Source organism: Dendrobium catenatum, unplaced genomic scaffold, assembly GCF_001605985.2.
Source record: "Dendrobium catenatum unplaced genomic scaffold, ASM160598v2 fragScaff_scaffold_1468, whole genome shotgun sequence".
NCBI classification, from domain to species: Eukaryota; Viridiplantae; Streptophyta; class Magnoliopsida; order Asparagales; family Orchidaceae; genus Dendrobium; species Dendrobium catenatum.
The window spans coordinates 645276-669248 of NW_021319930.1; the positions used below are offsets into that span (position 1 = coordinate 645276).

The following is a 23973-nucleotide window of genomic DNA, read 5'->3' on the forward strand; positions in this document are numbered from 1 at the left end:
TTTATGTAACCATAATTCAGTATATAATTATATACAAGAGGATTGAGTTATGGATAATAATCAAAATAAGTTCATAATTATTAATTATAGTTAGAATTTATAATTAAATATTATTAATACTGTCTATCAACATTAAGAATGGAATAAAATTATCTGGATTATTCAATATGGAGATATTAAGAATGAATGTGCTTTATATAATATGATTATATAGAACTTGACCAAATAAATTTTGAATTCTCTAATAAATTTTATTTTAATTATATAGAATTTAAATTTAATCATAAAGATGATCATATATAAAATAATCTTAATCATGAGTTATTAATAAACTTCTATTTGTAACATTTGATTTTTTGATTTATTCGAAAATAGTTTGGAAGAAATAAACTTAATCCTTATATTTCAGAAATATAATGAAATAAATGGCTGAAAATGTTAATATAGATATGAAATCCATTTCTTTCTTTTTTGAAAGTTAGAAAATTAGTTCCTTTTGAATAATTAATTCAGAACCTAAACAATTGAGCGCTCAAATTTTGTGATGAGGTCACAAAGTTTATTGTTCATTAGATAATTAATTAGAATTTAAGGATCAAGATATAATTAGTGTGGTGATAGAATTATCTAGCTCTAATTATGAACTTTTTATTGAGAATTATTTTATATGTAATGATTAAATCAATGGACGATTCAATTTTTTTAATTGAGTAAATTATACTATAATTTCAAAAGTATAATTTCATATTTATAGTGGAATAATATTGAAATTAATAATTTTGATTTATTAATTTAAGAGTTAAATTAATGATCAAATTTATTAAAGCTTGGATTATAAGTCCATATGTCCCTTCTTCATCATCTAAGCTCTATTATATATTGAACACTATCGTTAAGAATATGAAATAATATAAATGTTAAATTATGATTATATTAATAACACATTTATAATCACCTTTTAATTTTATTATTTTTCATGAAGATAATGATAACTCATTAAAGATAATATTGATGATATGTCATGATGTGTCATGATAATTATCATTAAATATCTTTTATTATTAAAAGATAAAGATAAGATTGATGATGTGTCATTAAAGATAAGATTGATGATATATATGTCAGGATAATTATCATTTTAATATAGATTAAAAAATACTTCATAAATTATGAAAATGTGCTTATGAAAAGATATGAACTTTTCTTATAAATAAGAATTAAGTTCTACATGAAAAGGAAGATAATACATGATTCCTTCATGAGAGATGAAAGAATATATATGAGAAGAAAGTTGGTCTCATAGTTTTTTTTTTTCTTTTTGAAGGATTAAGTTGTGTTTAGAACACAAATTAGATTCACAAGAAAAAATGTTCATCAATAATTGATTGATTGTGTCAACTCACTAAAATACTTGGTGGGGTGATTAGTAGAAGAAGGCTTACGGTCTCAATCATAATTTCGACGAAGAAGAAGATCTACAATCTCAATCAACATTTCGGTAAGTTTTCTTCATTTCATATTTAAAATTATTTATTAAGAAAATTAATATGGATAATGTCTTAATTTAGTTTTCTAAAAATGCTAATTTTTATTTCCACATTTGATATATGGATATAAAGATCCAACAACAACATATACCATAACAAATATCAATATCATAACATAAATCTTGTTATTGAATGATGTTAAATGTTAGGTATGTCGAATACATAATCTCAAGATTTTAATAGTTCATAATCTCTAACTCATGATAATAATTTACTCCATTTTATAAACTAGGAAAACCAATCTATAATCTCTCTCTCTCTCTCTCTCTCTCTCTCTCTCTCTCTCTCTCTCTCTCTGATATTCAGATCTCGCATATTATCTAATAAGCGCGCAATCCTTGCCAGCCTAAGTGTTGAATGATCAGTTATGGATGGGAGGAGCTGAGCCAGTCTGGGCAATAATGTTTTTTAAGTATAATATCCTGACAGCTAATTATGAACTTATATATTAACATATTGTAGCAGTAGCTCCGTAAATGATTAATGATGACGCCCAGGTTAGCTTGCTGAGAGCTTGTAGTGTGAGGAATGCTCTGGAGCATCACAAGAATGAGGGTGCAGCATTAAATAGGGAGCTGCATCTACTGCTTTGGTTTTGAATGAAGAAGATGAAACTCAGATTTCGTTTGGTGAAAAATTATTCTGTTCAGAGACTGGACGTAAAACGTCATCCAAAGACCAATCAAAATGTGTCATGTCAGTGGTACCGAGCAGTACCGGGTCACGGTATCGAACGAAGGGGTGACATGGTACATTCTGACTTGTTTTTGGATGACGTTCAGCATCTGCACAGAATATATTTTTCCCGTTTCGGATAGCTTTTCAATCAGATCTCCTTTATAATCATCTTTATGAGTGAACTTTAAATTATTTAAATGATTATAAAGTATACTAATTTCAGTGCAACTTCGAGTATTTTGAAGCTCATCTAATGGCTCAAGATAACCTTTTTAGTGTTTCAGCTGAATGATCGGTGGACCCTTTTGTGGCAGTGATACACGAATTTGAATTATTTATGGCTTTCTTCAGGCATAGCTTTAGGGAAACTTTGTGTAGCCGTGAAGGGAGAGAAATACCTGAAAGCACGAATGCATGTGAGGTGTTATTGATTCATCAAACAAAAAATGGAATAAATATAAAATTCTCTTTAATAAATGATGTGATCCTATAAGCTGGTATGTGTTGACTGGATAAATTATTCTATGCGGATATCGGATAATTCCGAGATGAATTAGAATACGTCATGTCATGTCACACGGTAATTAGTAATACACAGCATTAGTACGTACACTGTAAAGAAGCAGTTACACCTTATACTTCTACTAGCCTTATCGTTTCCTTTATTTACAACTTTATTGTAACTCTGTTATAAATACCGTTGTACATTTAGACAATACATACAGATTTAATAACATCACTTTCCTGTATTCTATTCGCTCTTGCTGTTCGTTCTCTTTCCCTTTCTTGTTACGCTTTCATGGTATCATGAGCCAAGGGGATCAAGATTCGGCGAACTCCCTCCCTCCCTCCGCTTCGACGCTCTCCGGCAACCTTCTCACCACCGGTGAACTGCACATACCCGCACCTCTGAAGTTTCTAATCTCCAATTTGAAGAATCTGGTTCCTCATGCCCTCACCGGAGAGAACTACGCAATATGGAGGATCCAAATCCTCCAACAATTCACGGCAAACGGATACTCCGGCCATCTCCTAGGTACCACTCCCTGCCCAGCCGACGATTCCTCTCAAGAATCTCATCGGTGGCATCTCATAGACAATAACCTCATCTCTGCACTATTTTCGACCATCTCACCACCTATTCTACCTTACGTTATCTCCTCCACGACCGCCCTTGATGTCTGGCTTGTTCTTGAACGCCGACTACAACCCACTTGCCGTTCACGCGTAATCCAACTCAAGAACGAGCTTTATCATGTACAAATGCGAAATCTAACAATGCCGCAATATTTGTCACACATTAAAACTATTGTCGACAACATCGCTGCATCAGGCTCCAACGTCGACAACGAGGATATCATCCTACATATCTTGAATGGTCTTCCGACCATCTACAACTCATTCAAGACTGCAATCCGGACATCTGCTCTTCCGATCAACCTGGACAACTTATATTCGCTCCTCTGTAGCGAAGAAATCAACGTCACCAGAGAACTAGCCAAAGAAACCTCTGCTGTAGCTGGATCAACGGCGCTTTACACCTCTTCTTCCAATACGTACCGCAATCGCAATTCCCGTCAATTCCATAAGAACAAGAATCAGATGGCCAACACACCTACACCGGCGTCCTCTCCAACTGTACCCACGCCGATCAACTACAACACAGGCCGATCAACTTGCCAAATCTGCAATAAGCAGGGGCACATAGCCCTCAACTGTTGGCATAGGAACAATCCAAGATTCGCTCCCACCAATTCCCGCTCGATGTCAGCCCTGTTCGCGCAACCGAACAGCTCGCAATCTCAGGACTGGATAATCGACTCCGGCGCTTCCAATCACCTCACACCTGATCTCGGTAACCTTCAATATCCCAATACTTTTCAAGGCCAAGAAGGCGTCTCAATAGCAAATGGAACTCAGCTTCCGGTCCATCATTCCGGACAAGGACTTCTTCCCCTTCCGGACACCCCTCGTAAGCTACATCTACGAAATCTCTTACACGTTCCAAAATTGTCTCACAATCTTTTATCTGTTTCTCAATTAACCACTGACAATCCTGTTTCGATAAGTTTTGATGCTAACGGTTTTGAAATAAAGGATCTCAAGGACCACCATCCGCTTCATCGTGGACATCTTCGTAACGGCCTGTATCACCTCCGTCGATCGGGATCTTCGAACACCTCAGCCTTTCACACAAATCTCCGCTCCGCACAACTCTGGCATGCCCGTCTGGGTCATCCGCACAACCGGCTGCTCACCATTTTAGCTAACAAAATTCCAGAAATTAAAAATGTATCTTCTTCCGTTTCTTGTACATCTTGTACGATGGCAAAATGCCATAAGTTTTCTTTTAATAAAACTACGTCTGTAACGTCTCATCCCTTCGATCTCATCCATTCGGACGTTTGGGGACCTTCCCCCGTGCAATCTACGGAAGGATTTCGGTACTATGTGATCTTCATCGATGACTTCACACGATTCTCTTGGGTGTACTTAATGAATTCTAAAAATGAAGTCTTATCTAAATTCAAATTACTTTGCAAATTTATTCAAACTCAATTCAACACCATCCCAAAGGCCTTCCGCTCAGACGGCGGCGGCGAATTCACAAGCCACGACTTCACTATGTTCTTACACCATCAGGGAATCCAACGTCAGTTATCATGCCCACACACACCCGAGCAGAACGGTATCGCGGAGAGAAAGCATCGTCACCTGCTCGAACTCACTCGTACACTACTTCACGCGTCCAACCTCCCTCACACTCTGTGGGCCGAAGCTCTGTCCACCGCTACTTATCTTGTCAATAGACTGCCTTCGTCGGCTATTTCCTTCCACACACCTTTCTATCGTCTTCACAATCGCCACCCCAGGTACGATCATCTTCGCACGTTTGGCTGCCAATGTTTTCCGTGGCTTAAACCTTACGCCGCAAACAAACTCGCTCCTCGTTCTCAAGAATGTGTCTTTATCGGCTATTCACCGATTCATCGCGGTTACAAATGTCTTGACCTTGCGACTAACAAATTACACATCTCACGTCACGTGACCTTCAATGAAAATTTCTTTCCTTATTCACACGCAAAGAATAGGACCTCTCCGCCTTCCTCCAGGCCTACGCATTACACGAATCCTCTACTACTAACACCTCACTTCACAGGACAAACACACTCAATTCCAAACTCTACACCCAGCCCCACCGTTCCGCAAAACTCGATCACTCTACCCGCTATACAACAACCCAGCATGGATTTAACCCAGCACAATCCCGTCAACACCATGGAGACATCACTCAGCTCTCCAATTCTACCTTCCCATCCAATGCAGACCCGTCTTAAATCTGGAATTTCAAAGCCTAAACACATTCTCTCGCTTCTGAGCTCTACCAACCCGATGCCAACACCAGCAACTTACGCCCAGGCACATAAACACAAGCACTGGTGTCGGGCTATGGAAGACGAATTTGCAGCCCTTCAGAAACAAAGCACTTGGACTTTGGTTCCTGCACCGCCGAACAAGCCTATCCTAGGGTGCAAATGGACTTTCAAAACAAAAGTTCTCCCAAATGGTAAGATTGACAGGTATAAAGCTCGTCTCGTCGCTCAAGGATATGACCAACAATTCGGTATAAATTACACCGAGACCTTTAGTCCGGTAGCGAAGATGCCAACTCTTCGCATTCTCTTCACTGTTGCAGTTCATCGGAACTGGCAAATCCTTCAGTTAGACGTTTCAAATGCGTTCTTGCACGGAGATCTATCCGAAGACATTTATATGCGTCAACCAATTGGATTTGTGGATCCTAAAGCACCTAACTCGGTATGTAAGCTGCACAAATCCTTATACGGATTGAAACAAGCTCCCCGGAAATGGTTCGAGAAACTCACGAGCTTTCTACAAAATCAAGGGTTCAGGTTTAGTCGTTCCGACCCGTCACTATTAATTTTCTCCCACAATCATATTCAAATGTTTCTCCTCATTTATGTCGACGACTTTCTTCTTACAGGAAATGACGCCTCCGCCATTCAAGCACTCCTCTCCATATTGCACTCCGAGTTCGCTTTAAAGCAGTTAGGGAACATCTCCCTCTTCTTGGGAATTCAAGTCGTACGCCAGCCGTCCGGAATCTTCCTCACGCAGCAGCACTACGCAGAGCAACTAATCAAAGAATCTGGCTTGGAGGACTGCAATCAATCTCCAACCCCATTCTCTCCAAAGACCAACAGCTGCAGCACACAAACGGAACCCTTCTCCGATCCAACGTTATATCGCCGTCTAGCTGGATCTTTACAGTACCTTTCTATTACCCGCCCGGACATAGCTTTTGCGACCAATCAAGTATGTCAACACATGCATCAGCCAACAGTTCAAGATTTCCAATCCTTAAAACGGCTACTCAGGTATATAAAAGGTACAACCTCTTTCGGTCTTCCCCTGACTTCCGGTGAACTAATCTTGCAGACATACACGGACGCGGACTGGGCATCGGATTCCTCCGATCGAAAATCAATTTCAGGATTCTGTACTTTTTTAGGACCAAACCTCATCTCCTGGACAGTCAAAAAGCAGGTGACGGTCGCGAAGTCTTCCACCGAAGCCGAATATAGGTCCCTATCAGCCGCCACATCGGACGTAATATGGCTCAGGCGCCTAGCGGAAGAATTTGATCTTCCTCAGACGACCCCAACACTCATACACTGTGGCAATACCTCCGCGATCGCTCTAGCTAAGAACCCGGTCTTTCACGCTAGGACCAAGCACATCGAGATAGACTATCACTTCATCCGGCAACACATAGCCTCCGGCGAAATCTCGATTCACCACATATCTTCCACCGAACAGATAGCTGATATTTTAACCAAGCAATTCAATCCTGCTCGCTTTCATGAACTTCGTCGCAAATTAACCATTCGACAACAGAATGCTTAATTTGAGGGAGGATGTAAAGAAGCAGTTACACCTTATACTTCTACTAGCCTTATCGTTTCCTTTATTTACAACTTTACTGTAACTCTGTTATAAATACCGTTGTACATTTAGACAATACATACAGATTTAATAACATCACTTTCCTGTATTCTATTCGCTCTTGCTGTTCGTTCTCTTTCCCTTTCTTGTTACGCTTTCATACACAACAAAAAAATAACGTGGCACTTCCTAATTTGTCTCCCAACGACACCCAGTGTCCGCATAGAACAATTTGTGGCTGAAGTGCGGCATGGCGGAGAAAACCAACACCATTCGCACTTTTTTTTTTTTTTTTTGCGTTAATCAGATATCAATTGAATGCAGGCAATATTTAAAAATAAAAGCTTAGCAACGCATTTAAATTATCATTAATTAAATTAGATTACAAGTACCAATGGCATAGGCGATCTGCAAAACCACCGCCACAGCTCAGAGTGGCACCGAAGATTTCACGGTAAACTCGAGAGACTTGAAGTTTTCCTTCAATAAAAAAAAAAATTTAAATCTTCGATTATATGAAAGAAGTTCTCATACTTGTATTACAATTTATTATAGAATTCTAACAATATTGTTGTTGCATCCTGGCGTATTTGCGATGGTAGAGAAATATAAAGTTTAGCATCTTAGTGCTGTATGAAGATCCAACATGCATATAGATAAAAAGAAAGGGTGTTGCATTCATATGAAACACCTGGATTTTTACGTAGAAAACCCCTGAAAAGGGGGAAAAACCACGGGTCCTAGCACAGCATGAATGAATCCACTAGTATTTGCAGTTGATTACAAATGAGGCCCTTTCTTGGGGGAAGGCCTTAGCTCGATGTACATCATATAGAATACATTGCATGGTAGGAATACAATGAATCACTGTTTATGTGTTTGTTTAGTTGGAAGGACTGTAGTCGGTGGGCGACGTAAATCAGAAGGACCGTAGTCGGTGGGCGACGGAGGTCATAAAGACCGCTGTTTAACGACGGAGGTCGGAAGGATTGTAGTCGGGTAGAAGTCCAACGATGGACATAAGTCTAGCGTTGGATAGAAGTCCGACGTTTGTCCGACGACGGGTAAAAGTCCGACGAAATTCTATTGTCGGACGGAAGTCTGGCGTCCAGCGATAATCCAACAACGGGCGAAAGTTTGGCATTGGGTAGAAGTCTGACGTCAGTCGGCAGCTGGGTGAAAGTCTGGTGGTGGTCGAGGAGGAATTCCAACGTCACTTGGAGGTCGGGTGGAATTCCGGCGTCACATGGAGATCGGGCGGAGTTTCGACATCACTTGAAAGTTGGGCGGAACTCCGGCGTCACTTGAAAGTCGGGCAGAACTCTGGTGTCACTAGAAAGGCGGAACTCCGACGTCACTTGAAAGTCGGGCGGAACTCCAGTTGTAGTCAAGGAGGAGCTTTCTCCCTCCTCTTCTTCTCTTATCTCCTTCTTACTTGGGTCCCCTCTTAAGAGAAATGATGGGCTATTTATAATTTTTGGAGGAGAGCATGGTCAGTAAATAGGATGAAAATCGGGGGTAAATTGTGAGTGGTTTGAATGGACGGTCGATGTTTAATCCCTTGATCGTGGACCATTTATTGGGCATTTGAAGGCTCTAATGATATCATAATTTGACGATCTTGGACTCGTTGAATTCACCTCGTCGAGTCGCTTGATTCGACTATAAGCATGCCATATTTGCAAACCGTTTGGTAATACAAATCATGGCTTGAACCTTCCAATAGTGATTCGGGTCCTCGATTCGGACCCATTTGTGCTCGGATTGAGTTGAATTTGGTGTCGTTGGGTTTGTATTTTCGAGACGCTCATTTTGATTGTAAGTTAGCTGAAACTGGAGTTCATATGGTCCTAAATTTAATTTTTGAAGCTTCCGACCTGATTTTGCCTCGAGATTCGTACCTGATAAGATAACTTTTTGATGATATATCAATTGTATACGAGGTTAAATTCCAAATGCTTTCTCTGACTATTCATATATGTCCATTTTAGTCCTAAAGGTTGAGATTAATTTGTGATCAATTTTGTAAAAATCAATAAACTGAATTCAGATCAATTCTTTATTTTAATTATAATATTTAGAATTATTTTGGATCAATTTTGTATAGCCAAAAGATTAAATTAGGCCAACATGATATTCTGAGACTAAGGCTTCATTTGGGATGACTTTCTTACTGCTTTTTAAAACAATTTTTTGTACAAAAACTAAAAATTTTTACTACAAAATTGTTTTAAGAAGCAGTAAAAAAATTACCCCAAAATAAACCTAAATTGGCAATACAAGAATAATCTAGGATTTATTTTGAGATTTTTGTGATTATATAAAGATTTATGCTTCGTCTTGGATAACTTTTTTACTTTTTTTAAAGCAATTTTTTAGCACAAACATTTCTTGAATTAAAATATTTTATACCAAAATTTTATTTTAAAAAATAATGTGAAAGCCATCTCAAACGAAACCTTAATGTAAAATCTAATTGTGCTGTCGTTTTTTTAAGAGAAACCCTGATGGTAATACAAGGATTTTACAAAACCTTGACATAAAATCAACATTAATTTTCCTAGTTTATGAAATAGAAAAATAATTATTCTTATTTACAAAATCGTAAAATTATTGTTATTAATCACAAAAGGCCAAAGTCAAAAAATTTATGCAAATATTCCAAATTTTTACCCTAAACTTTGATACACCATAGTAGTCATTAACAAACACCATGGTTGGAGCAAGGCTACAGGAACCGTTCGGATCAATTTCAATTTTAATTTTTTTTTTTTTTGTAATATTTTACAATAAAATAAAATATATTTGACATTTATAAAAAATATATTTTTTAATTTTTATTAAATATTAAATAAATTAATTTATGAGCTGGAGGCAACAATCTTTTATTTGATAGGGACAACAATCAGCAAGTTAATGTCAACAATGGTTGCAATGATAGTAACATCATTTGATTATGATAATTAAAAAAAAAAAAAAAAAACTCAAAACTGCTCTTAATTATATTAGTTATTTTTAAAAACAAAAAATAAACTCTTTAAAAGCACACTGAATAGATATATTTCTAACAAAAAAAATAAAAGGCAAAAATGATCATAAAGGAATCATAGCTTAGGGAAGGAGATATCTCTAAGTTAAAAGGCTAAAATGATCATAGCTTAGGGAATCATAGCTTAATCACAAAAGGCTAAAATACCTAAAATTATCTTTAAGTATTATTTTAAAACTAAATAATAAACTGAAGATTATTTTGAAGGAGATATTGCTCCATATCTTGATGTTTAAATCGGAAAGAAAATTAAGCACTAACAATGCAGTTGAATAGTTGACTACAACTGGGACAACTGTTTAGGAGTGTCAAAATAAATTTTCGGGACGGATTCTGATTCAACTTGAAATTAACCCACCCTCGACTGCTCCAACCCAAACCCGACCCAATTACACAAAAAAATCAAAAATTTGAACCCGAACCTGACTTCCCCAAATCCGCGTCAACCCGACCCCGGACCCAAGCAAGCGAAGAGCAGGCGACTTCGAGCGCAGAGCGCGGGTAAAGCACGACTAAGCTGGATGCTGTGTGGCTTATAGTCTGGATGCAGTTACGCAGGCGGGAGCGGGACGCAATGAGGGCAGGGGCGAGATGCAGTACGAGCACAACACTTTAAGGGGCTTACGGGCGCATAGGTCTACCAGTCCGGAAGCAATGCGGGCAAGGGTGTGGGCAGGGACGCGGGTCATTTTCAAGTCATTTATGGGTTAGCGAGCTGACCTGGATAGACCCAACTTTTCAAACAAGTCAAGAATTAAAACCCAACCCAACCCATTTGTTAAACGGATCAACCTGAAATCGAATTTTTTGAGCCGGGTCATAAGTTAACACCCCTACAGCTGACATTCAGATTTATAGATGAACTAGAATAAGAATTCAGCATTGTCATTACAGTAAACAATAAATTTCTTGCAGTTTAAAATGAAATATTAGAAAATAATGAGTAAACAAATGGAAAGAAAGTACACAGTTTTATTCAGGTAAACCAACAGAAATTCAAATTAACAGAGCAAACATGATAACTAAATAGTGCGAAAAGCAAAGAATTCAGAAACATGAACAACCTCAAACCGTCACAACACAGCTCTGGTTTGACGAATTATTGAAAGAAATCTGCAGATGTGCAGGCCTGCAGATTGCCCATATAAAAACAATCTTCTGCACTTGCGAGGCTTCTTGATTAACTGAAAAATATATGCATATGAAACTCGTAGAAAAAAGATATATACCTCTGCAATCAGGTGGAGTAGAAGAAGAAATGCGCGTCGTGGAAAGGAATAGTTAACAGGAAAACCTAAACCTAAGGGGAATACAGGGTTTGGCTGAAGATGTCAAAGATTCAAAAACTGGTTAGGTTGTAGTGGAAGATTACTGCTTCGTTAGAGAGTTTTTTACTGTTTCTTGAAACAACTTTCTAGTATAAAAAATTTAAATTTTTATATTAAAAAATTGCTTCAATAAGCAATAAAAAAATCGTCCCAAACGAAGCCTACAACTAAGATTAATATGTGGAAAGAATATTGACTTGAATTGATTATAAGGTAAAAGAACAAGCAAGAGGTCAGAGAAGAAGGCACAGTGCAATTCCAGAAAAGAAGGGTGTGCTGCATCTTGAAGATCACTTCCTGGTCTGGGATGAACTGCGCTCGCAATCATTGATTTGCCAGAATGGTGAACTTCCGAGGAAGAGAGCAAGGCAATGTAAAATATAACGAGTAAGCAAATCAATGCTGGTCCATGGCACAAAGGCGAGCTCGACCAGGGTTAATCAATGACTCTGACATAATCCATCCCTACAAAAAAAAAACATGAATTAGAAAATAAAATTCAGATTCATCACCGGACAACCAACAAACAATCTTCGAAGTGCAGTCTAATAGGTCATGAGCGGATCCACCTTATGCCCATGGGGGACAATTGTCCCCTCTAAAAAAATTAAAAAAAAAATTATTATATGATTCTTTAGATAATCTGTCCCCCTCAATATATTTTTTAGTCTTTATTACACAAGTTTTTAGGCAATTTCCCCCCTAAAAGTTTTAAAATATCATGGTCTTTAGGCAATTGTCCCCAGCATAATCAACACATTGTGTAGATGTGTTATTGTTAGGAAACGAAGAATCAAATACAAAAAGAAATACCAGGTTAAACCCGCCAGGGGGAGCTGCCCCCTTGGACCCCCGACATATCTGCGAAGCATATAATGATCAAGGATATGAACAAATAGGGTTGAGCCAACTTCAAGGCAAAAAAAAAAATTTCTTGGGTAGTGTCTTATCTACAAACCCATCTGCCTTCCAAAATTTACCCCGGAACTTAGTTCGTTAAAACTCCCTCTCTGAATAAAAAAGAGCGAGGGGAGGCCGAGGCCGAATTTTCGGAGCCCACAAGTGAATAGAATCTACATACGAAGAAATAGGCTGCACAAAAATACTCGGAAACACAAAAAAAAAAAAGGCAAAAAGATCACCTCATCTGCAGCTTTTCTCTTGAAATCTTCATAAAAGCATGAGACTGCTTTGCAGGACTCAGCAACCTGAGCTTCGATATCGATAGCTGTAGGAAGTAAATGATTCGACAAGCTAATGTTTAGGGATGATTGAGAATGATTCGATAGGCTATTGTTCATAGATGATTGAGAATGATGTGTGAGATTCCTTGAAGACTGCTTCACATTTGACGAATTAAGTAAATGCAGAAGCACATGAGCCTGCAAAAGCAGGGAGTTAATAGCCAGCACAACGTTCATTTCCTTATTTGACTGATGGAAAGGAATACCTACATGGAATGCTGCCTTCAATATGTCATCTGACTTTGCTTTATCCTTGAGTAGAGCATAAATGTTACCCTTTGAAGGATTATATGTCACTATATACCTTTCTTTCTGTGGGCGATGAAAATTGCAATAAGTGACAAATATGCAACTTTCAAAAATGACAGAATAACAATATCCAACGGATTGATGAGCCCAAGATCACAACAAGGGAGCACATATAACAACATTCAGGGGAGTATCATTACATTATGGAACTCACAATGACCAACGTAAAGCTTCATAAATATTAAAACAATACCTCAAACAATGACTCTATGGCAAGAAATGCTGATGGATCTTGAAAAGCTTCTCCAAATCTAGATCCTAAACGGAGATGGTAAAGATTTTGGAGTGATCTAACATAATCATGCAAAATAAAAGAATGTGGTAATACAGGTAGATACCTAGGACCACAGATGTTTGTTTTGACCAAGGAAAACTGAATATATTTTCTTTGGCGTTGCCTTCCTTCAATGAAGGAACACTCCCTACAAAACAGGATGAAAAAACAATAACGCTCATAAGAAAATCAAATTCATGAACTAAAAGAAAAGGGTACCGCCTGCTGTTAATTTGGGTTATTAAGATCCCGTTAGTAAGTATGCCAATGATAGGAAGAGAATGATGTCATTGGTGGCTCATACAAGCTCCACTCACTAAAGAACCTTGTTAGATTCAACTCATCCATTTTCACAGATTTCCATATAGAATGTCTTTAAATACGGCCATATCCCTCTTCATCCCTTCCAAACTCTTAACCCACCTTTAAATTCTCCAAAACTGCTAGAATCATAATTCACCCCAAAAAAAGAGAAATTTTTTGAAATAAGGAATGGCTTTCAGACACCTACATCCATCCTTGTTATTGAAAAAATATGTTTTTTTATAAGATTTTCACGTTACAAACTTAGGCTTCATTTGGTACAACTATGCTGAAGTTGTGCTTAAGTTGTGAAGTATGAAATAAAATTATAGTAATCTTATATAGAAATACGAGGTGCTCCACAAGCCAGCTCATATGTTTGTCAAGTCATGGAGATGATGCCCGCACAAAATGATAATTTTTTAAACATTTTTTTCATATAAAACAAGCTTTCATGGTTAATCACTTAATAAATACGCAAATACTAGAAAGAGACAAATACCATTAATTTCTCATACATGTTACACAGATAAAGAACCTCGACGAATTCAAGCCAACTCTTTTCACATCATTCCATATAAAATGTCTTTTACTGATGACCATCTCCTTCCTCATTCTCCTGAACTCTTGATCATCTTTAAATTCTCCAACATTTTTTTCATCATCCCAAATCACCCACAAAGTTAGAAAATTTTAGGAATAAGACATGAAGTTTACAAGAAATACTCATAGCCTCCTTATAAATGACAAAATAATTCAATATTTATGACACTTTTCCACATTATAAACAACTCATTTGGTACAATTATCTTCATATTATATGTAAGAAATGTAAAAATATTAGGTTTAATCTCACATCAAATAGTTAAAACCAATTATGTCATTAAAATATCAAAAAGTTGACCATCACCCAAGCTTAGGCTTTTGAGTAAAAAATGGGTTTAACAACTAGTGCATCAAGCTTAAATTTTATAAATCTTTGGTTCTGAGCTTCTATGAAGCGGTATCAATGTCAAAGGTTCTAAGAGAATAAAGTGGTTCATGTGGTTTATGGATCTTAGTTTTGACCACTTCTACCATTATTGAGGATTTTTTCTTTTTTTAATCTTTTTTATAATTGAATGAAGAGTCAAATGATATGACCATGTTAATAGAAGTTTAGCTGAGTCAAGATAGAAAGACTGAGAGTAACTATGAAGCAAATTCAAAACATGACACTTATATCCCTTATTCTGCATCATAAAGACCTCAAATACCTGTCTTGAGGAAAGAGTTCACTGCCACAGCAAATCTGGCCCGATTCATTGTGTGCAGAACAACAGATTTCACCTGGTATTAGACAGAAAAGATACATACTGAGGACAATTAATCTGAAGCAATAAGAACGAACTAAGAAAAAATTAACTTTCAAAGAGTTTACCTCTTGGTATGAACTGAGAAGATAACCACACGAAAGGAAAGCAAATGAAGCAACCAATGATGGATTACTTTTCGAAACCAAGATACTCAGACCTGTCCCCAACTGCAAATCCCATGGATCAAGATTAACAAAATGATGATAATTAAACAGTATATTTGTAATATTAAAAAAAATCAGAAATTCATAAAGTTTGTGTGGAAAGATTAGTCCAAAATAATGTAAACATAATAGTTTTATCAATTTCTCCAAAGATTCTTTGCATACACTTACCATTCATAAATGCATTCTTACGTTTACACCTACAAACTTAACAAGTGGAGCCATTGAAATGGGCATAGGGCCCATTTCATTGCTCGTGGATAGGAATCACCATAACCATTAGCTTTATTTTAATGATATGGGGACGGCATTATAAATCCTTATTTTCTATTTGTTCATCCCTTGAAAATCATTTTGAAGAATTTCTTAATAGACAATTCTTGTTAAAAAAAGGGTACTACATCTATACACACACACACATTAAAAAAATGTCTAATAAAAGAAATAACTAACTAGCCTGATTCTTTTCTTAAATTTAGAAAACATAATTAAGTCTTCAAAGTTAGGACTATGTAGAGCTTTGGTGAGGATGTTTGTAGTTTGTAGCTTGGTAGAGATATATTTCAATTTAACACTCTCACTAGTCATCTTCTTTGTGATGAAGTGTCTGTCAATTTCAATGTGTTTAGTCTTGTCATGATGCATGGGATTCTTAGCTATGTTGATAACTGTCTGATTATCACACACCAGGAGATAAACTCATTTGTCCCAATTCACTAAGAACCTTTTTATCCAAATCCCTTCACAAATTAACTATGCCAGTTCTTTGGACCTAGCTTCTACACCACTTCTAGCTATCATTGATTGCTTCTTACTCCTCCAGGTAACAAGATTACCCTAGACAAAAGAATATTACCCAAAAGTTAACCATCTATCAATGATGTTTCTTGCACAATATGCATATGATTACACTTCAGTGTCACAATTCTCTATTTTTTTAAGAATAGGCCTTTCCCTGATGTCATCTTCAAGTACCTAAGAATTCTGTAGACGGTTTTCATGTGTTTCTTTGTAGGACTATGCATTAATTGACTAACAATACTTACTGCAAAACCAATACATGAGTGTGTGAAAGATAGATCAAACATCCAACAAGTCTCACATATCTCCCACTATCCATAGATGTACTTTTTTTCTTGGTGTCATGTTTATTCTGACTATCCACAGGAGTATCAACAGGTTCGTATCGAAGCATACCGATCTTCTTAAGAATCTTCTTAAGAAGATCTAGATATATTTCCTTTGAGAAATAACAATGCCCTTTCTTAATCTAGCCACTTCTATTCCAAAGAAATATTTAAGATTTCTAATATCTTAAACTTCAAACTCTTTTGACAAATACTTCTTTAAATTTTGTAATTCATTCACGCATCATTTCAAGAAAAAATAATATCAACGATATAGACTATAAATATAATACTTTTCTCAGCATGAGATTTCTTGACAAACAGAGTATGATTAACTTGACCATGTATGAGCTTAGCTTCAAAATAGCCTTTGTGAATCTATCAAACAAGGCTTGAGGACATTGTTTAAAGTCGTAAAAGGACTACTTGAGTTTGCAAACCTGATTCTTTGCCATATTTTTTTTTTAAACCAGGTAGGATTTCCATGTAAACTTTCTCTTTAGGTCACCATTTAAAAAGATATTTTTTATGTTAACATGTTACAAGTATCAATCTTAGTTGAAAGTCAATGAGAGAAAAATTCTAATAGTGTTAAGCTTTGTGACAGAAGAATTGTTTAAAATTGTGTATTGGGGTATTGAGACGTTTTTCATTCGTGAGGCGAGCCGTAAGCCTCAAGGCGTTTTGAGGCGTAAGCCTCAAAATCAAAAGATTGCGTAAACATAAAATGATAAATTTTTATATACTAATGAGTGGATAATATAAAACATAAAAAAGCATAAGATATGAAGTGAAATCAAAATACCCCAATAATAAGACAACATGAAATATAGTTCAACTCAAAATTCTATCTTTCCCAAATCCCAATATTCTTTTCATTAACATATAATTCCAATTTCCAAAAATAAATAGTAATGACATATCACATAAGAACTCATAAGTCATCAGCACTATCGTCACTAAGGGGTTCTTCATTTGAATCATCATTATGATGAACTACTCTCTCCCCTTCCTCCTCTCCTATAGAGTCCAATATCGGGCATTTACTTCAAGATTTATGCAAGTTCTAATATATATAACATGAGGCGTAAGCCTCATGCCAGTGAGGCGAGGCGGGACTCAACCAAGTTGAGGCGCAAGCCTCATAAAAAAAACTCAAGGCGTAAGCATCGAGGCATTTTTTAATGGAATTGCGCAAAGGCGAGCCTCATATTGCGCAATTTTAAATCATGACAGAAGCAAAAGTTTCTTGATAGTTTATCCCATAGGATTGTGCAAATCCTCTAGCTACAATCGAGCCTTGAATCTCTCAACTAATTCATATGCTTTGTACTTTATATTGAAAATCCACTTGCGCCTCACAAGCCTTTTCCCAGCTAACAAATCAGTAATAGTCCATATTACACTCTTCTCAAGTGCATCAATCTCATCTAGTACTACCTTCTTCCACTCTGAATTTTATAATGCCTCTTGTATTATGCTAGGAACCTGAATATCATAAAGAGAAGTAGAAAATGCTCTGTGAGATGGTGACAACCCTTCAAAAGTAACATAATTCTCAATTGGATGATCTGTACATCTCCTAACACCCTTCCTTAATGCAATTGGCATGATAGAGTCATCAATGTTGGGAATTGGCACCTCTCCAGCCTCATCCATGCCTATGTTTTCTTCAGGTGGACTTGAAATCAAGTCAATATCTTAGCCACATGTTGGTTGTGATCTACACTCTAACTCTTGTCTTTGCCTCATGATATAGACTTGAAAATTCTCATTAGCAAGTTGTTGAGCCAAAGATTAAGCAGGCACAAGAGAAGAAATATTTGTGGGCTAAACTGATCATTGAACATGCACGGTGTGGACAAGTCTTGCGTACGATCTTTGTTTAGGCATTAGCACGGGTTGAGAAGAACCTGGTGACTTTGAGTGGGCAATGGCCACATACTCAAAAAAGAACTCTCAAACTTGATGTACATTCATGCTCTCCCCCTAACATGAGATTTGGGATATGGCGCATGTTCAAAGAAAGAGACACTCATGGAGGTGTTAAATCTTTTGTTGGTTGAAGAATAATATTTATACACTTCTTGAGTTGGAGAGTACAAACAACAACATCAAGCCTTTATCCCATCACGTGGGGTCGCCTACATGAATCATTTTTCTCTATTGTGTCCTATTAAGAGTCAAATTCTCATTTAAATCTAATAAAAGAATGTCATTTCTACCCAAATCAATTTGGAAGAATGTGTCATATGTTAAAACTATGGGAGCGAGTTATGGAGCATAGGTTGCGGTGTGATACTAATGTTTCTCAAAATCAATTTGGATTCATGCCGGGTAGGTCGACTATGGAAGCCATACATTTATTAAGAGGTTTGATGGAGAAATATAGAGAAAATAATGAGGATCTACATATGATATTTATTGATTTAGAAAAAGCATATGATAAAGTACCAAGAGAAGTGGCATGGAGAGTTCTTGAAAAGAAAGGAGTTAATAATGCTTATATTCAAATCATTAAAGATATGTATGCATGAGCTATTACTTGTGTTCAAACACAAGGTGGTTTGACCAAGTATTTTCCTATTTCGGTTGGATTACATCAAGGATCTGCCTTAAGCCCATATATTTTTGCTTTAGTCATGGATGTTCTCGCCAGACATTTGCAAGAGGATGTACCTTGGTGTATGTTTTTTTGCTGATGATATTCTTCTTGTTGATAAGACTAGAGAGGGATGACCAAAACCTGACCCCAAAATTTCAGGTTTGGGTTGACCATAACCCAAAGCGGGTCAGGTTCAGGTTGACCCGGGAACCCGGGAATGATCCGGAATGACCCAAAAACTCGTCTGCCCGTTCTGGCTGGCTCTGCCCGAGATTGTCTGCCTTCCTCACCGCCACGTCTACTCTGGCTGCCCCGGCTGCCCCATTTTGCCCTACGCCCGCCTGCCCTGGCTACCCAACCGCGTCGCGTAACGTCCCGAGGCCAATGTCGCGTCGGGTCCAATGTCGCATCGCGTGACTCGCGTCCCGCTCGAGTTCTGTGTCGAGCGCATCCCAAGTCAGTCGCCGACCGCTTTAGCTGGCTTCCACTGTTGCCGTGTCCACAAGTCGGGTCGGGTTGACCCGAACCAAAAGCGAGTCGGGTCGGGTCCAGAAAATCAACCCGTTCGCAAAAATGGGTCGGGTCGACCCGAACCCAAATAGTGCCAGGTCAGTTTTGGGTTCGACCCGAACCCGACCTGTGACCCGAAATTGACACCCCTAATTGGGGAGGCACCTCCTCTTCGAGGAATGGGGGGCTATGGAGGATTCAAGGGAAACAGAGGTGACCCAAAGGTGAGAAAGTTGAAGATGCTCATCTTTGAGGACGAGGATGCACATGGGTGGATCTGCAAGGTGGAGTGATACTTTTTGCAGTCAACGGGTTGACAGATGAGGAGAAATTGATAGGACTGTGCTTATAAGGAAATGCATTAGCATAGTATCAATGGCGGGACATGAGGGGACCCATTCGGAGTTGGAGTGAATTCAAGGATTGTTTGGTAGAACGATTCCGAACTAGCAGGGGAGGAAACTTCTACGAGCAATTATTCGCCTTGACACGGGAGGGTTCAGTAACGGAGTACCGGAAGATATTTGAGACCTTGCTAGCCGATTGGACAGCCTTCCTGAGATAGTGCTAGAGGGTAATTTCATGAAAGGACTGACACCAGAGATTCGGGAATCTATTAGAGTAACAAGGCCTCGTGACTTGGGAGAGGCTATGGAGCTAGCTCAATTGGTGGAAGATCAGAGGCACCTGGATAGAGAGATGAGAGCAGCTCAAGAGGTCCAAACATGAGGACCACCACCTTTCTGGCACCCAAGGAGCCGACACCAAATATTTTTCAGGAGACTTCGAAGGAGAAGACTGCAGGAGTAAGACATGAGGACAACTTCAAGAAGCTCATAGAAATGAAATTACAAGAGAAAAGAGCGAAGGGGCTCTGTTTCAGATGTGACGAGAGATATACGCCGGGGCACAGGTGTAAGGACCGGGCTCTTCAGGTTCTTACCGTTTGTTATGATGAGTGAATGGAGGGTGTTGTCTTTGCACCTTGCGAACAAGGTGGATCTTTGGAAGGGAAGTATTGTTAGACCGGTTCAGCCGGTTCGACGGGATTAGCTTACGCGAACATAGGCAAATTTTTTCGCCTCCTGTATGCACCAATTACACGCTCAGTCATGTGTGAGCTATTTTGGAAGGATTTTGGAGGGATTTAGGAGGGAAATTTGAATGTAGAGACTATTTAGAGATTTCCTTTTGAATTATATGCATTAAATAGTTGCTTTTCCTAGGGTTAGGGCATCTTGAATTTGGCTGAAATTTGAAATATCTTAGATTTAGGTTTTCTCTTTGGCTCTAGAGGCGTCTAGATATTTGGGAGAGAAAGATCCTCCTCTCGAATAGAGGATCAATTGTATCTTGGTATTTTCCATTTCCCTTTCATCAAATAATACAAATTATCTACTTTTTCATGATTTTGTGTGGATTTATGTGGAGATTTCTCAATGTATTCCGAAGATTGATAGGAAATACTTGAGATCTATAGGTGTTTCCTATCACATTCAACATAAATGAATGGAAGAGAATTTGTAAAGCTAACCTCATATAGTTATTAGGATGAGGATAATGATGACAATGGACCATAGTGCCTTTGTTTAATCCAAATTAAGCAATCAATCACAAAAGAAAAGTGATTTCACAAGTAAAAGCTTAATTGCCAAGTGTTCTTTAATCAATAATAACAGAATAATGAATCTAGAGAAATCCAATACAAAAGCTTAGCATAAGACATAACTTAGGCAGGAGAGGGGGGAGGGGGTTTGAAGGAAAGTGATTATACAACCATATTAAATAAATCATGAGCATTATCAATAAGTATAAAAATCTTCCTATTTTAAGATCGTTATGGTTGCATTGCATATGAACTACTCCATAACATTCTAGAAATCATATGATGACAAAAGTCCAAAAATCATACCAGATCAGCAATATTGCCAACACATTCTCCTTTGGCAGTGACATCCCCAATATTCTCTCCTTTAGCATAGGCTTTGTAAATTGGTGTTCGAGTAGATGTCGATGTGACAGTACCAACATTCTGCATGTTGAAGGATTCCAAGGAAGCACTTTATAAGATTAAAGTTTATATATTTTCAGGAGAAATACTCCCATAAAATAAGCTGAAAAAGGAAATAAGTATGACCTTTGCCACATTAGCCATACAGGCCAACGGTAGGAAAAGATGTGGAACTGTAGAAGTTGCTAGCTCAAGCCCCGCACCCAACTCCAACAAAAGATCACCTGCAAACCGAAGCTGCCAAAGATCCATTTTTTGTTTTTCAGTAACATAATTTACAAAAGGAATAGGGTTATTTAAATGTGAAGAAAGTTGCTTCACGGGAATTTTACCTGCTTCAGATCATAGTCAAATTTCTTCCCTTGCCTGGAGTAAAGCATTTTACCAACACGCCCAGCTCCATCCTACATTATAGATTTTTCAACTAAGAATATCAGAAGAATAGTTCGCCAGCAGCAACAGATCTATTTAGAAGACGAATAAAATATAAAATGAATATGGCAAGACATTCCAATATCAGAGGGCCTGGAATATGAATAACTTACCTTAGGATCCTCATAATATACTCACAATACTACTTTACTCTGAGAGAACAGCAGTGATAGCAAAAAAAGGCAAGCCAAAATGAAGCCCCAAAGATGGATGTTGGCACGGTTGCCCAACAAGCACAAAATTGTCAATTTTTTAAAGAAACTTTGCAATGGCATAAAGCTAGAAATGCATCTTTATTCAATAAGATGGCTGTTATGGAATACGCCCACTAATCCTATTTGAGTTCAAACATATGATTCTTCCTGACTTTCTAACTTGTGTACCATTAAAAAAAAAAGGTTTCTTTGATGCAACCTAACAAGCTAGTCACAAAGTCAACCCTAGATGGTTGGTACAAGACTAATGACTCTGCTGAGCATAAAAGACTAGTCAAAAAGCTTTCACGAAACAAAGACATTAATCAATCCAATTCTGTTAACTGAGCTCAATTTATGCATTAGACATGCTAAGCTAGAAAATGTTGACGCATGTAGGGTCTACCCAACTTTTTAGAAGGATTTGTGCATAATTCCATGGCAAATTAAATGAGCCGCGTAGAAACTTTCAAAAATCACCTCCTGAAAATGATCCCCAAAATGCAAATGTCCATATTTAAGGTGATAGTGTCAATCATTCCAACAAATAAGATTTTAACTTGTACAGCAGCTTACAGCAAACACTTCTCACGAGTAGCCTTGCATAAATTTTATGATCTTAAAAAGTAAGTAAAATATGTGAAAGACTGCATTGATATTAACCAAAATCTTGATAAAGCATAACCTTTCATTATAAAGCAGTCTTCAGATAGTTTCAAAAGAGGCATGGACAGATCTATGGAGGAAAATTTTATTTTATTGGGCAGATTGGTAATGAATATTCATTGTGCAGGAAGTCCTAAGAATGGACAAAGGAAATCATTACTGGGGCATGCATTAAACTTTCTCAGTAACATTCCAATCTTCGTGAATGTGACTGATTATTTAACACGTCATCCAAAAGATGATTTCTACATAATATTGTACTCATGCGCACTAGGTCGGGATTAGATGGCTAATTCCTAATTTGAGGGTGAAACTTTAATCCAGAGGGGGCACATTCAATGTTCACTATTTCCAGGGCTGTAGAAAACCCTGCTTCTGACCAACATAAACAGTTTAAGGCTTTGAGGTAGACTGCTTCTTAGAGAAATGGAAAGCATGAAAACAGTCACTTCATCCAAAGCCATAAAGGGCTTAAGAGAAAAAGGATATTAGATAAGCATTGTCAATATCATTGTACAGATCCCCTTTATAGCAACAGGAGAGAGATCATTTTGTTTTGTAAGGTTTCTAAAGTGTCTATAGCAACTGACACCTTGAGTAAACTGCTGTCCTCTACGTTCCAGGCAGCTGTTAGACAATCGTTTAGTGAACTTTTTAGTCTTTGTGCCACCCCCTCGGTGTAACAACCCGAATTCGTCATTTGAGTCGTCGCACGACATATGATGCGTCGGCGACGAACTTAAGTGAAATTTCGACGTCGTCGGACATTCGACGAAATAATTTCGTTAGATTCTCTCGAAATTTCGAGCGAAAGGGTAATAAGAACTTATATTTAATTCGCTCGGTTTGGAGATAAATGTCGAAGAAGGTTAAGTAAACTTTACCTTTCTACCCATTTGCCCTTAAGTCTTAAAGAAAAGTTAGAGTTAAGGGCACATGCGTAATTGGCACTAATTTTTCTAAAACTCTCACATGCTAAGGGACCGATTATTCGTCCCTTGTTCTTTTTTCGGCCGAGGGAGAGAAGCGGACGGGAGAGGGGGGAGAGGCGACGGGAAACGCACGAAGGCCGCTGCGGCGGGTTTCCGGCGAGCTCCTTTTGGAAAAACGTCGGGGAGGCCTAGGAAAGAGAGAGGTAAGTGTATATTGCAAGAAACTTCCCTCTTTTATGATTTTCTTGGAGAATTTTTTAGGGTTTTATATTTTTGT

The 23973-nt window shown here is 37.7% G+C and overlaps 1 protein-coding gene across 1 annotated transcript in view; it reads right to left on the bottom strand.

The window, feature by feature from the left end:
• Positions 1-11745: 11745 nt before the first annotated feature.
• The window catches only part of LOC110109976 (protein root UVB sensitive 6), a 42894-nt gene continuing 30666 nt past the window's right edge, over positions 11746-23973 (bottom strand). The window contains exons 4-13 of the mRNA XM_020841233.2: positions 21805-21876; positions 21599-21709; positions 21374-21493; positions 15121-15222; positions 14957-15029; positions 13462-13545; positions 13317-13381; positions 13025-13126; positions 12713-12952; positions 11746-12035 (exon numbers count right to left, since the gene is read on the bottom strand). Coding sequence (XP_020696892.1) covers positions 11967-12035; positions 12713-12952; positions 13025-13126; positions 13317-13381; positions 13462-13545; positions 14957-15029; positions 15121-15222; positions 21374-21493; positions 21599-21709; positions 21805-21876 — 1038 coding nt within the window. The 3' untranslated portion in view covers positions 11746-11966. The remainder of the gene's footprint in view (positions 12036-12712; positions 12953-13024; positions 13127-13316; positions 13382-13461; positions 13546-14956; positions 15030-15120; positions 15223-21373; positions 21494-21598; positions 21710-21804; positions 21877-23973) is intronic.